The sequence below is a fragment of the Dama dama genome, chromosome 20 (genome assembly GCF_033118175.1).
Source record: "Dama dama isolate Ldn47 chromosome 20, ASM3311817v1, whole genome shotgun sequence".
Lineage (NCBI taxonomy): Eukaryota > Metazoa > Chordata > Mammalia > Artiodactyla > Cervidae > Dama > Dama dama.
In genome coordinates, this window is record NC_083700.1 from 42,944,340 (window position 1) to 42,962,924 (window position 18,585).

The 18,585-nt window shown below is 42.0% G+C and overlaps 1 protein-coding gene across 2 annotated transcripts in view; it reads right to left on the minus strand.

The window, feature by feature from the left end:
- CDC14A (cell division cycle 14A) overlaps window positions 1-18,585 on the minus strand; it is a 180,370-nt gene that overhangs the window by 48,736 nt on the left and 113,049 nt on the right. For both annotated transcript variants that reach the window (XM_061121290.1, XM_061121289.1), the window contains exons 9-10: window positions 14,693-14,923; window positions 7,394-7,532 (exon numbers count right to left, since the gene is read on the minus strand). In XM_061121290.1, the coding sequence (XP_060977273.1) occupies window positions 7,394-7,532; window positions 14,693-14,923 (370 nt within the window). The remainder of the gene's footprint in view (window positions 1-7,393; window positions 7,533-14,692; window positions 14,924-18,585) is intronic.

The following is an 18,585-nucleotide window of genomic DNA, read 5'->3' on the forward strand; positions in this document are numbered from 1 at the left end:
AAGCTCTTCATCTCTCATATCATTAGTCAGTCCTCAAAGCTCGAGATTTATCTCCTTGAAAGGCTCTGGTGCCCATCTCTAACTCTTCAGTCTAACTTGTAGCCCCTTCAACAAGTCCCCATCTGCTGGATTTTAGCAGTCTCCTTTTTAGTCTCTCTGACTCTAATCTCCCTCCATTAAATTCATCTTATACATTGCTGCAGCTCAATCTTCCTGAAATCACATGTCAATCCTGGGACTCAACAACATCAAATATTCCAAAGTTGAAATATGATGAATAAGAGAAGTCTGGAATACACGAGCGCACATTAGGATCTATATACCTTAATGTACATATTTACTGACTATCTACACAAATTTACACAAGGTGCACAGATGGATTAGTTTCTTGTCTGCACAAAGCTGCTATCACAAATAACCACAGCTCAGTGGCTCAGAAGAACATGTTTACTTTCACACAGTTCTGGATGTCAGGAGTCTATCATCAGTTTCACTGTGTATGTGCATGGGTATACTCAGTCACGTCTAACTCCTTGAGACCCCATGGGCTACAGCATCCTCTGTCCATGGGATTCTCCAGGCAAGAATAATGGAGTGCATGCCATTTCTTCCTCCAGGGGATCTTCCAGATGCAGGGATCGAACCCTCACCTCTTTTGTCTCCCGCACTGGCAGGCATATGGATTCTTTACCACTGTGCCACCTGAGCCAAAGTCAAATTGTTGGCAGGGTTGGTTCATTCTAGAATCTATGAAGGGAGAATCTGTTTCCTTGTCTTTTTCAGCCGTCAGTAGCTGCCCATACTCCTTGGTGTATGGTCCCTTCCTCCAGCTTCAATCTAATCTCTGTTTCCATCATCACACCGCCTTCTTGTCCAACTCCTCCTGTGTCCCTGTGATTACACTCAACCTACCAGAATAATCCAGAATAATCTCTTCACCTCGAGATCCTTTACCTGATCACATTTGCAAAGTTTCCACTTATAAGATCAAATGGGGTTTATTCCAGAGATGCAAGGCTCATTCAATATTACCAAAAAAAAAAAAGATTCAACAAAAAAATGATTCAACAACAAGAAAAACAAATAATTCACCATATTAACAGGCTAAAGAAGAAAGTCACATGATCGTATCAATCAATGCAGAAGAAGTATTTGACAAAATTCAGCACTCACTCATAATAAGAACTCTCAGAAATACAGAAATAAAGAGGAACTTCCTCAACTTGATAAACCTCCAATTAATATTTCATCACGAATGCCTAAATGTTTCCCCCATCAAGACTGGGAGCAAGGGAAGGATGTCTGCATTCACCACAATTATTCAACTTCTAGCTGGTGCACCAAGGGAAGAAAAAGCAGTAAAAGACATAGAGATTGGAAAGGAAACAAAATTCTACCTATTTGTAGATGACACACTTGTCTATGCAAAAAATACCCAGGAATTCACATACGCATTCTCCTTCTCTCTCTTAAATTTCAGGATACAAAATAAATATAGATAGAAAATGAACTGTATTTCTACATATGAACAATTATTACATGGAATCTGAAATGAGAAAAGGAATCACTGATAATCACTTAAAAAATTAAATACTTAGGTGTAAATCTAACAAAATAGGACTTATATGATGAAAGCTAAACAATACTGGTGAAAGAAATCAAAGAAGATAGAAATAAATGAAGTAATAAGTGAAGAAATAAATACACACTGTGTTTATGGATTGAAAGACTCAACAACAGTAAAGATGTCAATTCTCCCAAAACTGATATAGAGATTTAACACATTTGTATCAAAATTGCAACATGATTTTTTTATAGATAGGGTCAAGATTATTCTAAAATTTATATGGAAAAGAAAAGGAACTGGCATTGCTAAGACAGTTTTGTTAAAGAAGGAACAATGGGAGGAATCATTCTTCTGTTAACGGTCTCTACATAAGTACAGTATCAACAGAGTGTAGTACTGGAGGAAGAATAGACACATATATCAATGGAACAGAATAAAGAACAGAGAAACAGATCTATACAAATATGCCTATCTAATTTTTGAAGATCCTGATGCTGGAAAAGATTGAGGGCAGGAGGCAAAAAGCGGGTGACAGAGGATGAAGTGGTTGGATGGCATCACCAACTCAATGGACATGAGTTTGCACATGCTCCAGGAGATGGTGAAGGACAGGGAAGCCTGGTGTGCTGCAGTCATGGGATCGCAAAGATTTGGACATGACTTACGACTGAACAACAACAAATTTTTAACAGAGATGTAAAAGCAATTTAATGGAGAAAAAGGAAACTTTGCAACAAATGGTACCAGAACAACTGGAAATCCATGGGCAAAAAAAAAAAAAACAATGAACCTTGACCTAAGTCTCACAACTTACACAAAAATTAACTCAAAATGAGTCAAAAACTTAAGGGGACCTGTGACTAATCAAAGAGATCCTAGATTTGGTACTAATAGCATGAGCTAAAAAAAGGAAAACTGATAAATTGGACTTCATCAAAATTTAACTTTTACTCTGTGAAAGATCCTATTTAGAAGATGAAAGACAAGTTACAGACTGAGAGAAAATATCTGTAAACCATTTGTAAGACAAAGGACTAGTACCTAGAACATTAAAGAATTATCAAAACTCAACAATAAGAAAACAAATAAAGAATAGGCAGATCTGAACAAATGCTTTGCCAAAACATTATAAAGATGGCAAATAAGTACATGGAAAGTTGTTCATTATTACTGACGATTACAATTTTAATGCAAACTGAGAAATGATAAATTATTACACAGCTAGCAGAACGGCTAAAAGAAAATGCTCGAAAATATGAAAAGAAATTCATTCATTCAAACACTGCTGGTGAAAATACAAAATGATACAGCCAAACTGGAAAACAGTTTGACAAGTTTCTTATAAAAGTAAACAGGTACCATATAGTCCAGTAACTACACTCTTGGGCACTTAGCCAGGAGAAATGAAAACTTATGTTTGAACAAAACTGTACATGAAAATTTACAGCATCTTTATTCATAATAGCCGAAAACTGGAAACAGTTCAGCTGTCCTTCAACAGGTAAGTGGTTAACAAACAATAGTACATTCCTTCCTTGGAATGCTACTCAGCCACTAAAAAGAACAATTATTGATACATGCAACAACCTGGAGGAATCTCCAGAGAATCATACTGAGCAAAAAACACCAAGCCCAAAAGGTTACATGCTCTATGATTCCATATATATAACATTCTTGAGATGACAAAACATATAAAGGAAGAACAGATTGGCAGTTGTCAGGAGTCAAGGAGGGGATGTGGGCAGGAAGGAAGGGAGAGTAGCTATAAAAAGGCAACATGCGGGATTCTTGCAGGGATGGAAATGTTAACTATCTATCTTAACTGTATCAGCGTCAATATTCTCATTGTGATATATTAGAGCTTTGCAAAATGGTAGTACTAGGAGAAAATGGGTAAAAGGTACACAAGAGTTTTCTGTCATTTTTTACAACTGCATGTTAATGTACAATTACCCCAAAGTAAAACTGTTAATTAAAAAAGTATCCGTATGTTTGTGTGCGTATTGTAGTCAGATTGCATCACTCCTATGCTCAAAATCCTCTGCTTTTTTTTTAATACAGTGGTTAAGGGTGGTGATTTTTTTTTTAGTATTTACTGTTTGTGTCAAGTCTCAGCTTGAGGTGTGTGGGCTTAGTCGCTCTGCTGCATGTGGGACTGTAGTTTTGCAACCAGGGATCAAACCTGCGTCCCCTGCTTTGCAAGCCCAATTCTTTACCAGGGAGGTTCCCCTCTGATGACTTTTCATCTCACCCAAAGAAAAGTCAGGCTCCTACAAAGGCCTAGCAGAATGTGTATTCTGACCTCTTCCTCCTGGCCCCATAAGCCATGGTGGCCTGTGGAACAGTCCAGCCCAGAGCCTCAGCAGCTGTTCCCTTGGAGGGAAACCCTCTTCTCGAGAGCATCCACCATTTACTCTCTCACTTCTTTGAGGCATTTGCTCAAAAGCCTTCAATGCATCCCACCACTACCATGTTATTTAAAACTGTCTTCTCTGCTTTTGGCTATTCTTCTGTGCTTCATTTTTCTGTATCACACCTATCATGGTCAGAGAAACTATAATCGCTCAGTCGTGTCTGACCCTTTGTGGCCCCATGGACTGTAGCCTGCCAGGCTCCTCTACCCACGGAATTTCACAGGCAAGAATACTGGAGTGGGTTGCCATGCCCTCCTCCAGGATGGAGGTTGCCATGCCCCACCCAGGGATGGAACCTGGGTCTCCTGCATCTCCTGCATTGACAGGTAGATTCTTTACCACTAGCACCACCTGGGAAGCCCATATAATTGATACATTTGTTTATTAACCACACAACCAATCAACTTCCCCCTGCCCCTACCACCGCCTTCTTCTTCCTCCCCTCCCTCTCATTCTCTTTCTTCTATCTCCATAGGTCAGAAATTACTCTTTCACTGCAACATCCCAAGTGCAAAGAACACTGCCAAACAGTGGCTTTCAACAATTATCAACAGTTGTTGCAGGAAGAAAGGAATAAAGGAAATGAGGAAGGAAAGGAGGGACCTCTGTAAACTGGGTCAAGGATGACATGGACATATATGTTAAAAGCCACTGGAAAAAAACTTAAAATCAACAGAAAATTATAACAGTCATGTTCAGGATGGAAAATCATTTTAAACTTCCATCATTAGGAACTTAGAGAAACTTGTTAAAAGAAAGTTAAAACCATAAATGAACTCTTTCCCTCACTTCTAATGATTTATACATGATAGAGGAAGTAAATTTTATCAACTAATACAAGCAACATGAGAAAGGTAAGAGAAAAACTGATACTGCCATCAAATGTAGCTTAGGAAAAGGCCTGAGGTTGTGTACAGAATGCCTAGAGAAAGGTATGTTAAATAAGCTTTCCCGGCGGGATGTTAGAAACAGTCAGGGGATGCACTGAACACAAGTGTCTGGCCACCTAAACCCCCAGGCTCCCTGGGGCCCAGCACCTCCCCTTCCCCAGGGGACCACAACCCTGCCCTGCAGAGCAGCAGAGATTACCCAAGTACCTCATGCTCCCCTCCTACCTACCTAAGCAAGCGGCCCAGTAGAGAACCTTCCTCATTCCCTCGGCCACCAGACCCTATAGACTGCTGGGCAGAAAGTCATCAGACGGCTCATATACTCAGGCCTCTACTGATGACCCATCCAGCTCGAAAAGCTTTTCAGAACCAAACCCATCACGGCTCACATCCTGGTTTACGATCAACCCTTCCAGACATCCAACATCAAGCAGGCCCTTATTTCCCAATGACCCTCTCATTTCCATCCCACCCCCTCAAATCTAATAATATTATTTTATACATAGATTCTTTGTAGAAAACAGAGAAGGAAGGAAATGCTTCACAACTTGTTTTACAAAGACAGCATAACCCCGATACCAAAACTCAAGCAAAGTATTACACAGAAAAGAAAATCACACACCAATTGTCCTTCATAAGTACAGCCACAGAAATCTTAATATGCTAATAAACACTGGCATATCAGATCCAGTCATAGGAACAAATAATAGCACATCATGACCATCCTGGCTCTACATTCAAAAAATAGATGCAACTCACATTGTTGTTGTTTAGTCACCAAGTTGTGTCTGACTCTTCGCGACCCTGTGGACTGTAGCCTGCCAGGCTCCTCTGTCCATGGGATCTTCCAGGCAAGAATACTGGAGTGGGTTGCCATTTCCTCCTCCAGGGGATCTTCCCGACCCAGAGATCAAACTCGAGTCTCCTGCATTGGCAGGCGGATTCTCTACCACTGAGCCACTTGGAAACCAAACTTAAAACTTGTATATTGCGCGCTCCTTCCACGAGAAACACCAGCACCCCGGGAGGAAGGGACCTCGCCTGTCGCCTTCACTGCTGCATCCTCAGAATCAGGAGCACTGCCTAGTGAGAGTGTGCACCTAACAGGTGTCTGCTGAGTAAGTGAATGTCACTAACGCACTCAACTGTGTCTTCCAAACGATGATTTTTTTTTTTCTTTTCCAAACGATGATTTTAAGATGGCCTAAAGACCCTGGTTTAGGAATGTCTCTTGTATTCTAACTGTAAGGCCATTTATTCAACTTTAGTAAGTAACTAGTAGAAGCCCCTGGCAGATACACAGCACCAAGTCCCCTGCTATAGGTACACATAAGGCAAAATAGTGGAAATCACAGGCAGGGAATTTGACAAAAAGAAAACTCTAAAAGAATACGATTCTTTTATTTGTATTAATATCTCACACGATATTCAACCTAGAAATTGTCTTCTTAATGGTCCTGTTTTTGAGTATTTTTCCCCTGTGTCTTCATTACACTTCCACCTCATTCTTTTAGTCTAAGGTACAGCTGCACATGTTTCAGCACTTATTTTCCTGTCACTTATTCCCTCTGGGATTGGCAACTTAGGTAACTCCTCAGCCAGCTCAAATTCTTTTAACCATTTGAATGCTTGTAGCTTACTTACAGCATATTTCTATGCAATTCATGATCATTTGTTTTTCAGCAACATAAAATGATTTAAATGGGAAAGGAATTATCTAAAAAAGAATGCTATTGCAAATAAATCCATCCTAGAAAAAGAAAAATGAAATTTCAGTATAAGACACGAATTGATAATATATTAGAGTTGGACCTAAATTAGCTCATGCTAATTTTATCTCCTCATTTTATTAATGGGTAAATTAACAGTAATTTCTGAAATTGTAAAGGGAAACTAGACAGGGGTGTACCCATACAGGTTAAACTTCTCCTTGCAGGCTGGGGTTTGACAAATAGTTAATGAATGAGTGAACAAATGAAAGGAGAAATTTATAAGTATTCTTCTAAATAATGGTCATAAAGCTAGTTAGTGGTACAGCCAGGACTAAATCCCAGTTCTCTTCCTTTCCTCCTTGGTTACTCATAAGTTGCAGCTACATGAACAGTGTAGTCAGTTGTCAGGGGAGCAGTAATGTTGCTGAAATCACTGACTGACCTTAGTCGTGTTTTTTTTCTCATTCTGCTTTTAGACGTGCAAACAAAAGAATGAAAAGTGCCAAGTGGGATGATATAAGAAAATTGCACTGTAGCCAGATCACACATAAAAAATGACAGAAAAGAGGTAGGCAGAGATAGCTCTGTGATTTTCTTCTCACTCTCACCTGATCTAAGAGATATAAAAGGTACAAAGTTAGAATGCATTAGCTGTCAAGTCAACAATGTTCCATTAGACTAAGGCTCAGCCTTCTCTAACAATGCAGCCACTTCACAGCCACGGGCTTGACAGGGTCCACAACTGGGCAACAAGAGGCAGAAATAATCAAGAACAAGGACACCATGTAATAATGGAGACAATATACTTACTCTTCCAGGAAATGTTGCTGGGGTCCTATAATAGAGCCGGGCCGGCAGATTCTGATCCAAGCAATTATTTCTGCATGTGTAAACCTGTAGTGCTTCATGACATAACAGGCTATCAAGGTCCCCGTTCTTCCAAGACCAGCTGTAGGAGAGGGGAAAAGAACAAGAAATACAAAATTCAGCAAATACATCCACAAACATACTGAAATCATACCATGTCCAGAAATTGCTATGGTTTGAAATACAAGGCAAGATGTTTAAACCCCGGCAATAATGTAATGCTTTTTACATGATCATGGGCTAAATAATAATTCTAACTCAAGAAAAAACACAGATCATATGATCAAAATAAACATATGGAAATATATATATATATATATAAGAGCAAGGGTCTTGAAAATTATGGATAGTTCAACTCCCAAAGACCTTTGAGAATGACTGCCTTTGTGAACATTGTTAAGGCAATGCTGGTTCCAGATGAGCACTTGCAAAATATCAGCTGTCAGGCATGCCTCCATGCTCCCACTCCTTAGCTCCAGTCCAGGCTGAGATGAACCTTCAGTTAACAGTTTGTGTATATGCGATGCTGAGTCAGTAAGTGTAACTGATTATATTATCATGGTCATTTTTTAAACCTATTTAAATGGTGAGGTTTTTTTAAAATTTTACTGTAGAATAAGGAATTCTAGAATCAAATAGGACAGCACCATAAGCATCATCTGACCTCATCAGCTGCCTAGCCCAGGACTGTTTCAATACTATTTCCATTAGGTTGTCCTAACTTCTATGTAACTCTTTCAGAGACCAGGATTTCATTACTTCCTCAGCCAGCACGCACCGATGGAGCAGCTACTACCTGCCAGGTGTTGTGCTAGAAGCTGGGGATAAGGTGATGAATAAAACACACGTGGTCACTGCCCTAGTGAGGACATACAGTCCACTGAGAAAGAACCAAGCCAACAGAAGTGCTCAAGTTTCATTTCCTGAGGCTCTGGCATTTTTCAAAAACTTTTGTGTCAGGCTATTTTCCTTATGCCAAACCCAATTTCTGTTATGTAGGAGAAATCAATACAATTAGAAATTATTGTCAAAGAAGTACTGGTTACTATCATGATCAAAACATTCTTCAAAGTGTTTTCACAAATTGTGCTATTTTTTTCCTCTCTCCAGAGAAACAAAAGTGATAGGACTTTACATTTTAAACAATTCTTTTAAATCTAAACTGGCTTCCCCCGTCCCCAAAATACTCAAAAATTTGATCAAACTAAAAAGTTTTCAAATACGGTGACTTGCTGTTTATACATTAGAACTGAGGCCCAAGATACTAATCAATTCACTCATATTAGCATAACAAATGACTATGGAATTTGGGACTAAAATTCCCTGGGGGTTCTGCTGTCATCCCAGACTTCTTTCCACTTTTGGCTCATCTGCTCAGTCACTCCATTCTACAAATACTAAGAACGCTGAGTATGAGACACTGTGACAGATGCTGGAAACATGAAGACAAGCAGGATGCCTGCTCTCTTGAGATATACAGCACTGAGCCACTAATGCTTATTTATAAGCATTTTCTAAATCTTTCCATATCTGGCTTCTTGGAGTTAAACTCAGCACTATAAACTTTTATTTAAGTACCACTTATGAGTAAGGCACTATGCTGAGTTATTTTTCCACTACTTAATCTCTTGCTATCATATACTTTTTTTCCTATAGAATGACACAGTGGCTCTGTCTTTTATTTTCAAACATTTGATTCAGCTGGTCAAATGTTTATTGACTGATTGTCTACCAGCTACCCATGTCAGGGCTTTGCTCAGAGATTAAGAAGATAAGCAAGTAGAGGATACAATTTTTGACCACAATACTTTATCAAATAGTTGTAGACACAAGAATAATAACCAACAAGTGAAGAAGTTAAGTTTAAACTGAAGCTAGGCTCTCACAGAAAGGGACTGTGTGAGTTGCTGGTGTCTTCAAAGAATGTGTCATTGATGACAAGGACTTCAGCTGACTCTAAAGTATAGGAAGGTTGCAGACAATTTCAGCAGAGGGTCCAATGAGTGAAAGCCAGATGGCCTGGAGAATGTGTCAGTGTGTGTTGAGTGGAAAATAAGGTCAGATGGGTATGGAGGGGCCAGATTAAGGGGCACCTCGGAGTCAAGTGGAGGAGCCTGTACTTAGGGAAAGCAGGTTATCAATTGTGGGCTGAAGACACTAAGGATGCTGAGTTATTCAGGATTCTCCAGATGCAGATGCACAGAGCTCCATCTGCACACTGATTAGGTCACACCTTGTGCATATATGTGCTATTATTCCTCAAATATATGTAGATGAGGCTCTAATGAGCAAAATTCAGCTCATTTAGGAATTCATGATATTATCAACTATTAATAATAAACATACAGCTATTATCATATAAATATCTGATTTTTCCTTTAACCAACAAAACGCCCTAAATAAAACCACCATATATTTGGGGACAAAGAAATTGACATGATAAAAGCAGCTGGGTGAGGCAGCAGCATACTTCCAGGATGGGAAAAGTCAGAGATGAAGCCAGAGAGAGGAGCAGGAAGGCTGGGGCAGGAGGAAGGCTGGCTGCCAGGCAGAGGCAGGGAGAGACAGTGATAACAAGGAAGAGCTGAGTTAGAAAGACATTCTGATTGGGTCACACGGAAGGTGAAAGGCAACTGATACTTTTAGCCTGGAAAACTGGTATAATGTCATCCGTGAAAACACGTAGTTAGAAAAGGAAACAGGAAAAACTTGGTGGCTTCATTTTTATGTTTCAGAATCTCCCCAGCTCTAAAGGAGGTGTCCTTTTGTAGCTTTTCCTATCATTTTTCAAATAATAAAGACAATCTTCTCTAATCTCCTCAGCATTTGGAAATATACAATTTTTCAGCAAAAAAAAAACAAAACAAAACATGTCATCTAATGGTGTGACACACACCATTATTTAAGTTCCACTGAGAAAAAAATTAAACTATGATATGCAATCAGTTTTAAGATCCATCCTAGTCTCAAAAATGTGGAAATGTAAAAAGGGATGTCTCTAAATCAAGTGTTTCTCAATCTTTGCCCAGCCAAGAGCCTCTCTAGGCATTTTTTTTCCTAATTGTCCCCCATGAAATTTTACTGTCACAGACAGATCACATATTTCTATGTGTACTGTGTATAAATGTGTTCTTTACACAGAAAAGGAAAACATTTGTTTACCACCCCAAAACAAATTTTTCTCCCTTTAGGGTAATATCACCTGAGGTTGAGAATACATATCAAAAATGCAATGAAATTACAATCAAGCTCAAGTTTATGGATGCCTGGCATTCCCTTCCCATTAACTCTTTGTTTTTAAAAATTATGTTTACACTATTTTATTAGATAAGGTGTGTGTGTGTGTGTGTGTGTGTGTGTGTCCTGTTTTCATCCGAAGTACATTTTGCCCCCAAACATCAACATTCTTTAGAAAAGAGCGAAGCTTAATCATGGTCTCAGTAGGACTCTCTTCCTTTAATATAAAAAATATTAGCTTTCATGTTTGTGCCCAGAGTGAATATGTTAGGTTTCTGCAGAGTTGTTAAGTCCTCAGACATCTGACAAGACTACTGAACCCGTAATCATGTTGATATAATACAGCTGGACAGCCTGAGGCAGGAAGCCCAGTGGGTTTCCAGAGTACTCCTTTAAGTCACCAATCTGGGTCTCGGCCTGGGGAGAAGATGGCCTTCTCTACAAGATAACACTGTCTCCCCCCTGTATCCCTCCCATGCAGGAGGTTACCTGCTCCCTTGGTTAGGCTCTTCATCACACAAACTCAAAACCAAAAAGAAAAAGGTGGCACAGAAATTTTTCAAATTTCTCTAAAACTAAAAGTTGCTTCCCCTTTTAAAGAGTCTATAATTTAGATCTATAAAAAGAACCTACTTAGCACTCAATAGTCAGGAACTCTTACCACAACCCAACAGAATAGGAACAGTTCACTAAGTTTCTATAAAAACTTTAACAAATTTTTTAAAGCATTTATAATTAAAGGGCTCCCTGGCACAGGGAGAGAAGATGCTGAAAAGTCTTCTATTTATACCAAGTTAAACCCTGATTGCCTTACAGCTTCAGGCATTTTCTGAAACCCCTACAGATCATCAAAAATCACATAGTTGAACATCACAATGTTGCCATTGTTTAATGATTATCTGTGCTGGAAAACTTCACAAAATCATGGCCATTTGTTTTATCAACCAGAAGGCAAGCTGCAGATACTCAATAGTTATAAGACCTTGCACATTCCCAGAAAATTAGTTTCCAGTTTATCTCTATTTTTAGTACTTTACATTGACGCATGAAATAGTCATTCTCTTTTCAGCAGCTACCAAAGTTCATTTGACATCGGATAAGTCTCTCTCCCTCCTCCTTAGAATTCAATTAAAATGCTCTGTGCTGTTTTAATTCCCAGGAAATTAAACTGACTTAATTAGGGCAGATGTCAAAATAATTAACAGGCCTATAGTAGCTAAGTATGCTATTAAAAGCATTGCAGCTGTAATTAAATCAAAGGTGTAATCCTTGTGAAAGAATCCTACATGTGTGTACAAGTGGAAGCAAATGAAATAACTCAAAAAAATGTCACCGCCTGTAGATGTGACCTTCATATACAAGAACTGACTTCAGTGCTAAAGGTTCTGATTAAAATATATTTTTTAAAAACCTGCAATATAAAATATATGTATTTCTTAAAATATTCCTTACAAGGTCGACAATTACAGCTCAAGGATATAATAAAGAGAATACCTGTAAAAAGAATGTTTAACACCAGAGCATCTTATGTTCCCAACGTTTGTTAGGTGAGGAATAACATCAAGAGATAGGCCGAGTTTTAATGAAAGCTTTGCATTTCCCCTCCCCTGAATCTGTCAATCCAAGACATAACATAGCTCAACTGGTAAATCATCTGCCTGCAATGCAGGAGACCTGGGTTCGATTCCTGGGTCAGGAAGATCCTCTGGAGAAAGAAATGGCAACCCACTCCAGTATTCTTGCCTGGAGAATCCCATGGACAGAGAAACCTGACAGGCCACACTCCACGGGATCACAAGAGTCGGACACAGCTTAGCAACTAAACCACCAAGACACAACAGGCTGAGAAACTACATGCCTTGGCAACCGTAAAACTAACTGATTAGGAAATAAGGGCAAACCAATCCCGTAAGAAATACTGCTTTTTACGACACAAAAGTAAGCTTTGAAAGAGAGCATGTGAATAGCTCCTACTAAACGTTAGCAACTGCCCTATTCTCATTAGCTTTGGAGTTCCACCGACAGTTGACATTCAGTGGTCTCCTGGTGTCCGCGAGGGGCTGGTTCTGGAATCCCCGCGGATTCTAAAATGTGCGGATGCTCAAGTCCCTTCCAGTCACATTGGTGGACGCGCACCCTGAGCATACTAAAGCTGGCCAACGGCATGAGAAATGCAGGCTTTGCCTCGGGTCTAGGCAATCTTTAAAACAAAATGGGATGGAGAGGCAAAGCCAGGTGCCACAGGGATCACACGGGGGAAAGCCAGAGCCCCGCCACCCCGCCGTGACCTGGGCAAAACGCAGAGCATCCGTCTAGAGACACCTTCCCAGCAGAGACACCCTCCCACTCCCTCACCACCCCGGAGACAGGAAATCCAGCCAGCCGGGGGCCCCATCCTGCTGAGAAACGCGGAGGGGAGGGAGGGGTTTCCGTGCACGTGGAGGCAGCCTGACCCAACCCAGGAGCCCCCAGCTGAACCCGGGGCCACATGCAGCTCGTTTCCATCGCCAGGCCTCTCGCAAAATGCAGCTTTCAGGTGCTGCTCACATTTTCAGCAAAGTACCTCCACCTACTCAACGCTTAAACATAGAAACAAGGGCCTACAAAACGGTATTTTAATTTCTGTCAGAACCAAGGCCATGCTTGTCTGAATAAGTCAGTTACAGCAGCACTAGGCACAGGAAAAGAACAGTACAATCAATCCCCGACACCTACTAGACAATCTGCATAAAACGCCGCGGAAACCGGGTTCTCAGACGCAACCCCGGAGAACGGCACCACCCAGCGGCAGTACGAGAAGCCGCATGCGAGCAGCGGGAGGCTCCGCCTTTGATGGCCGAAGCGGCTTCTCCTCGCTGAAACCAAAGACCCAGGTAAAATACCTTCCACCCTGCTGGAAAATCTACAATGCGAGCCTCCTCAAAGCCCAACAACTAGGCTTAAAGCAAAGATTATTTCATATTTTCTGAGTAGCTGACACATGGTTGCCAGGTAAAATACAGAATATATGTTTGGTGCAATATTTGAGACATGCTAAAAAAAAAAAAAAAAGGACTCACTGTTTATCTAAAATTCAAACTTAACTGGGCATCTTGTGTTTTTATTTGCAAATCTGGCGACTCCTGTCCCAAAGTACCTTCTCCTGGAGGCCAGAGATGCATTTACACAAGCCTTTCCGTCATTCACAAGCAGTTACACACCTGTGGCAAGGAAGCTAGGGATGAGCCAGCCAAGGACATTACCGCTCCCTAGCAATGGGGAAGACATTCGGTTCCATGATGCTAAAGACTAATGGGGGGAGGGATGCTGTGTACTTGGTCACTTAGTCGTTTCCGACTCTGCAACCCCATGTACTGTAAGCCGCCAGGCTCCTCTGTCCATGGAGTTTCTTCAGGCAAGAATACAGGAGTGGGTTGTCATGCCCTCCTCCAGGGGATCTTCCCAATCCAGGGACTGAACCCAGGAGTCTGGCATTGCAGGCGGATTCTTTACCATCTGGGCCACCAGGGAAGCCCAAGAATACTGGAGTGGGTGCCCTATCCCTTCCCCAGGGGTTCTTCCCAACCCAGGAATTGAACTGGGGTCTCCTGTTACCAGCTGAGCTGGGGCCGGGAGCGGCAGGCTAAACAGAGCTCCAGAGAGCCGGGCCATATAATGGGAGCATTATATATTAAACGGGTGGAGACAACAAACACCCCTTGCCCCCTGACAACGGTTGGTGACGCTGCTTCTGTGATCTCCGCTCCTCGTGGTACCGAGTGTCAGTGAACATGAATTGGGAAAGGTGAGGCCACAAAAACTGCTGTGTCCAGAAAGCCACACACCACCGACTGCCCACATCCAGGCAACGCTTTCTCCAGGAAGAGCTTACTTAACTGGGCTTGTGTTCCAGGGTTCTGAAACCAAACCCGTTTGTTTCCTCAGAAGCTCACTGGCTTTATTTCGCCCGCTGTGCGGCCCTCGGTCTCGCCCGTGCCAGCGCCCACCGAGGCCGCCCTCTCGCACCTTTGCAGTGGACGGCGATCGCCCCCTCGGAGTTTTCGCAGATACTCAGGAACCTCCGCACGATGTTGTCGCTGGGCGTGCTGCCGTCGACGAAGAAGAGGTCGTAGTGCTCGAAGCCGGCGTCCGTGAAGCGCTTCGCCTCGTAGATCTTTTTGTTCAGCCTCACGACCGCCGTCACGTTATGCTTTTTGAAATAAGGAAAGTAGGCTTCGGGGGCGTGAAGAGGATAACCTAAAGGGAAGCAGGAGTTGTAAGCAAAAGGCACGTAGGTCGTCTCATGTAACCCAGGAACACGAAAACCCTTCACGATAGAGATCAGTCTCAACAGAGCTTAGGAAGAAAGTGCATTTCAGGAGAGGGTGAGGTCAAAGCACCTTCCTAAAAGCGGCCATCTGAATAACTGGAGAAAAACACCATCGGAGGGAGAAAAGAAAAAAAAAAAATCTGAGTATTGTAAAGAAACTCTTTAACAGTTCAAAACCTCAACCTCTTAGGATTCAAATCCCAGGAGCAGGCGCCCTCCAAGCCAAAAACATAGGCATTCATGAGGCCCTCAGGGTGCTCACTAGGCCTGGGAGGACTTGTGTTTTTTCTTCCTCTTGACAAATACTTTTGAACTACAGTTAAAGCCTTTTTGCCAGATGTATAGTTTTAACCTACAGTGCATTCCCCCACTAAAGAGTATACTAAACACCTACTATGTACAAGTCACGAGTGAGTGTAAGTTCTTTTAATCCTCAGAACAACCTATTAAGATAAAAATAGTAAACCCCATGTAACAGTTAACTAAAAGAGGTTGAGTAATCAGTTTAGGAGATATTTTCTCTTTTGAGGCAAACAGGTGGTCAGCCTCCGAATGCCTTCTATTGTTGAGTGGGTCCAGCACCATGTGACTATTGCTGGGAGCTGGGTTACAGATGCATGACCTGTGCGTGCGTGCTAAGTCACTCCAGTCGTGTCCTTTGTGACTCTGTGGGCTGTAGCCCGCCAGGCTCCTCTGTCCATGGGATTCTCCAGGCAAGAATACTGTAGTGGGTTGCCATGACCTCCTGCAGGGGATTTTCCCAACCCTGGGATGGAACCATTGTCTCTTACATCTCCTTCATTGGCAGGTGGATTCTTTACGACTGGTGCCACCTGGGAAGCCCTATGCATGACCGACACTTGGCCAATCACGAAGGTGACCACTGGGGGCTCTGACCACTGCAAGCCTTACCTAGTGGCCCCAGGGGTTAAAGGGACTCAGTTTTCAGCACACTGATTTCCACGGCTGTAACCCATTCAGGGCACACCAAGGGAGATGATCTCATTCAGGACTCATTCACCGCTCAGGACTCCAAGTGTGGTGGGCAGCAGCAGCCAGCAAGGCAAACCAGCATTTTCTGCACTGTGTCCTTGGCTGTGTCTCCTGCTGTCTCGAACCTCAAATATGCTGGCTGTTTCCTATTTTCTCTCAGTTGCAAGCCAACAAGAGGCTTGGGTATACATGAAACATTTCCCAAACTACCTTTCCCACTGGCTTCCTGTCAGTTTGAAAAATGGGAGGCACTAAAACACAACTGGAACAACTGGAGGCCAGAGGAGGAAGAGACACCTTCTGTCTTCCTGCCAGCATGGCTTCTGCAGAAGAGAGGCACTCCCAGCACCAGCCTAGCCTCACGGTCCCCACTCCTCAGGCCCCAAGTGCAAGCACCAGCCCTTTAGAGCTCCCAGGTTGCTGGTCTCACATTTTCCTTTCTGTTCCCTTAACCCTGGCACTTAAAGGCAATAACTTCCTTAATATGCTGGTTTGTTTATTTCAGTGTTGCCCTTTTACTTTTTAACTTTCTTTCTAGCAAATTCCTTGGGCTTCCCTGGTGGCTCGGAAGATAAAGAATCTATTTGCAAAGCTGGAGACCCGAGTTTCATCCCTAGGCTGGGAAGATCCTCTGGAAGTTGTTGTTCAGTCGCTCAGTCATGTCCAACTCTTTGCAATCCCATGGACTGCAGTATGCCAGGCTTCCCTGTCCTTCACCATCTCCTGGAGCCTGCTCAAACTCATGTTCATTGAGTCATCCAACCATCTCATTCTCTGTCATCCTCTTCTCCTCTTGCCTTCAATCTTCCCCAGCATCAGGGTCTTTTCTAATGAGTCAGCTGGTCCCATCAGGTGGCCAAAGTATTGGAGCTTCAGCTCCAGCATCAGTCCCTCCAATGAATATTCAGGATTGATTTCCTTTAGGACTGACTGATTTGATCTCCTTGCAGTCCAAGCGACACTCAACAGTCTTCTTCAACACCACAGTTCAAAAGCATCAGTTCTTCAATGCTTAGCCTTCTTTATGGTCCAACTCTCACATGCATACATTACTACTGGAAAAACCATAAGTTTGACTATTCGGACCTTTGTCAGCAAAGTAATGTCTCTGTTTTTTAGTTTGCTGTCTACGTTTGTCATAGCTTTTCTTCCAAGGAGGAAACATCTTTTAATTTCATCTCACCATCTGCAGTGATTTTGGAGTCCAAGAAAATAAAGTCTGTCACTGTTCCCATTGCTTCCCCATCTATTTGCCATGAAGTGATGGGACTGGATGCCATGATTTTCATATTTTGAATGTTAAGATTCTAGCCAGCTTTTTCACTCTCCTCTTTCACCTTCATCGAGAGACTTTTTAGTTCCTCTTCACTTTTTGCCATAAGGGTGGTGTCATCTGCATATCTGAGGTTATTGATATTTCTCCCTGCAATCTTGATTCCAGCTTGTGCTTCATTCAGCCCAGCATTTCTCATGATGTACTCTGCATATAAGTTAAATAAGCAGGGTGACAATATACAGCCTTGACATACTTCTTTCCCAATTTGGAACCAGTTCACTGTTCCATGTTCAGTTCTAACTGTTGCTTCTTGACCTGCATACAGTTTTCTCAGGAGGCAGGTAAGGTAGTCTTCTTTAGGAATTTTCCACAGTTTTTTGTGATCCACATAGTCAAAACCTTTAGCGTAGTCAATGAAGCAGAAATGGATGTTTTTCTGGAATTCTCTTGCTTTTTCTATGATCCAATGCGTGTTGGCAATTTGATCTCTGGTTCCTCTGCCTTTTCTAAATCCAGCTTGAACATCTGAAAGTTCTTGGTTCACATACTGTTGAAGCCTAGGCTTGGAGAATTTTGAGCATTACTTTGCTAGCCTGTGAAATGAGTGCAGTTGTGTGGTAGTTGCCCCTGAAAGAGGAAATGGCAACCCACTCCAGTATATTTGCCTGGAGAATTCCTTGGACAGAGAAGCCTGGAGGGTTACAGTCCATGTGATTCCAAAGAGTTGGACACAACTGAGCAACTAACACTTTCTAGCAAATTCCTTCTATCACATCCCTTCCTTCTATTTGAGATAAAGTGGTTTCCAGTCCTGCCTGGATCCTGCCGAAACATGATCTTCTTAGATCCTGCTCATTTCCTAAACCTCATTTTCCAGCCTTCCCTTGGAGGCTGTGAGCTCCCAAGTATAATTCCAATATGCCTTTTTGGTTTAATTTACCAGAGTTCTGCTGCCTTCAGTCAAGAGCCCTAACTGGTACACTTGGCCAAGGTCACACAAGGGATGGAGGCAGAACTGGCAGACAGGCCTAACACAGCCCAAATATATGCTTTTCACAAACCATGCTACTTTGTAGCAAACAAGTAATACAGAGCTTATTTATAATCTTCTCTGTAGAAACAGGGACTTACACACATTTAGAGAAAACAGATGCTTTTCAACTTAGGAAAAAAACCCAGATCTGTTTCCCTAGTTGGTTTGTGTGCTCAGATCATTTCCCGACCTAATGGGGGAAATAACAAGAGCTCTTCTATTGTATAAGGAATGGGAAGGATTCATGGGTTCATGAATTCATGGCATGGGAACCCTCCCGTGGTATG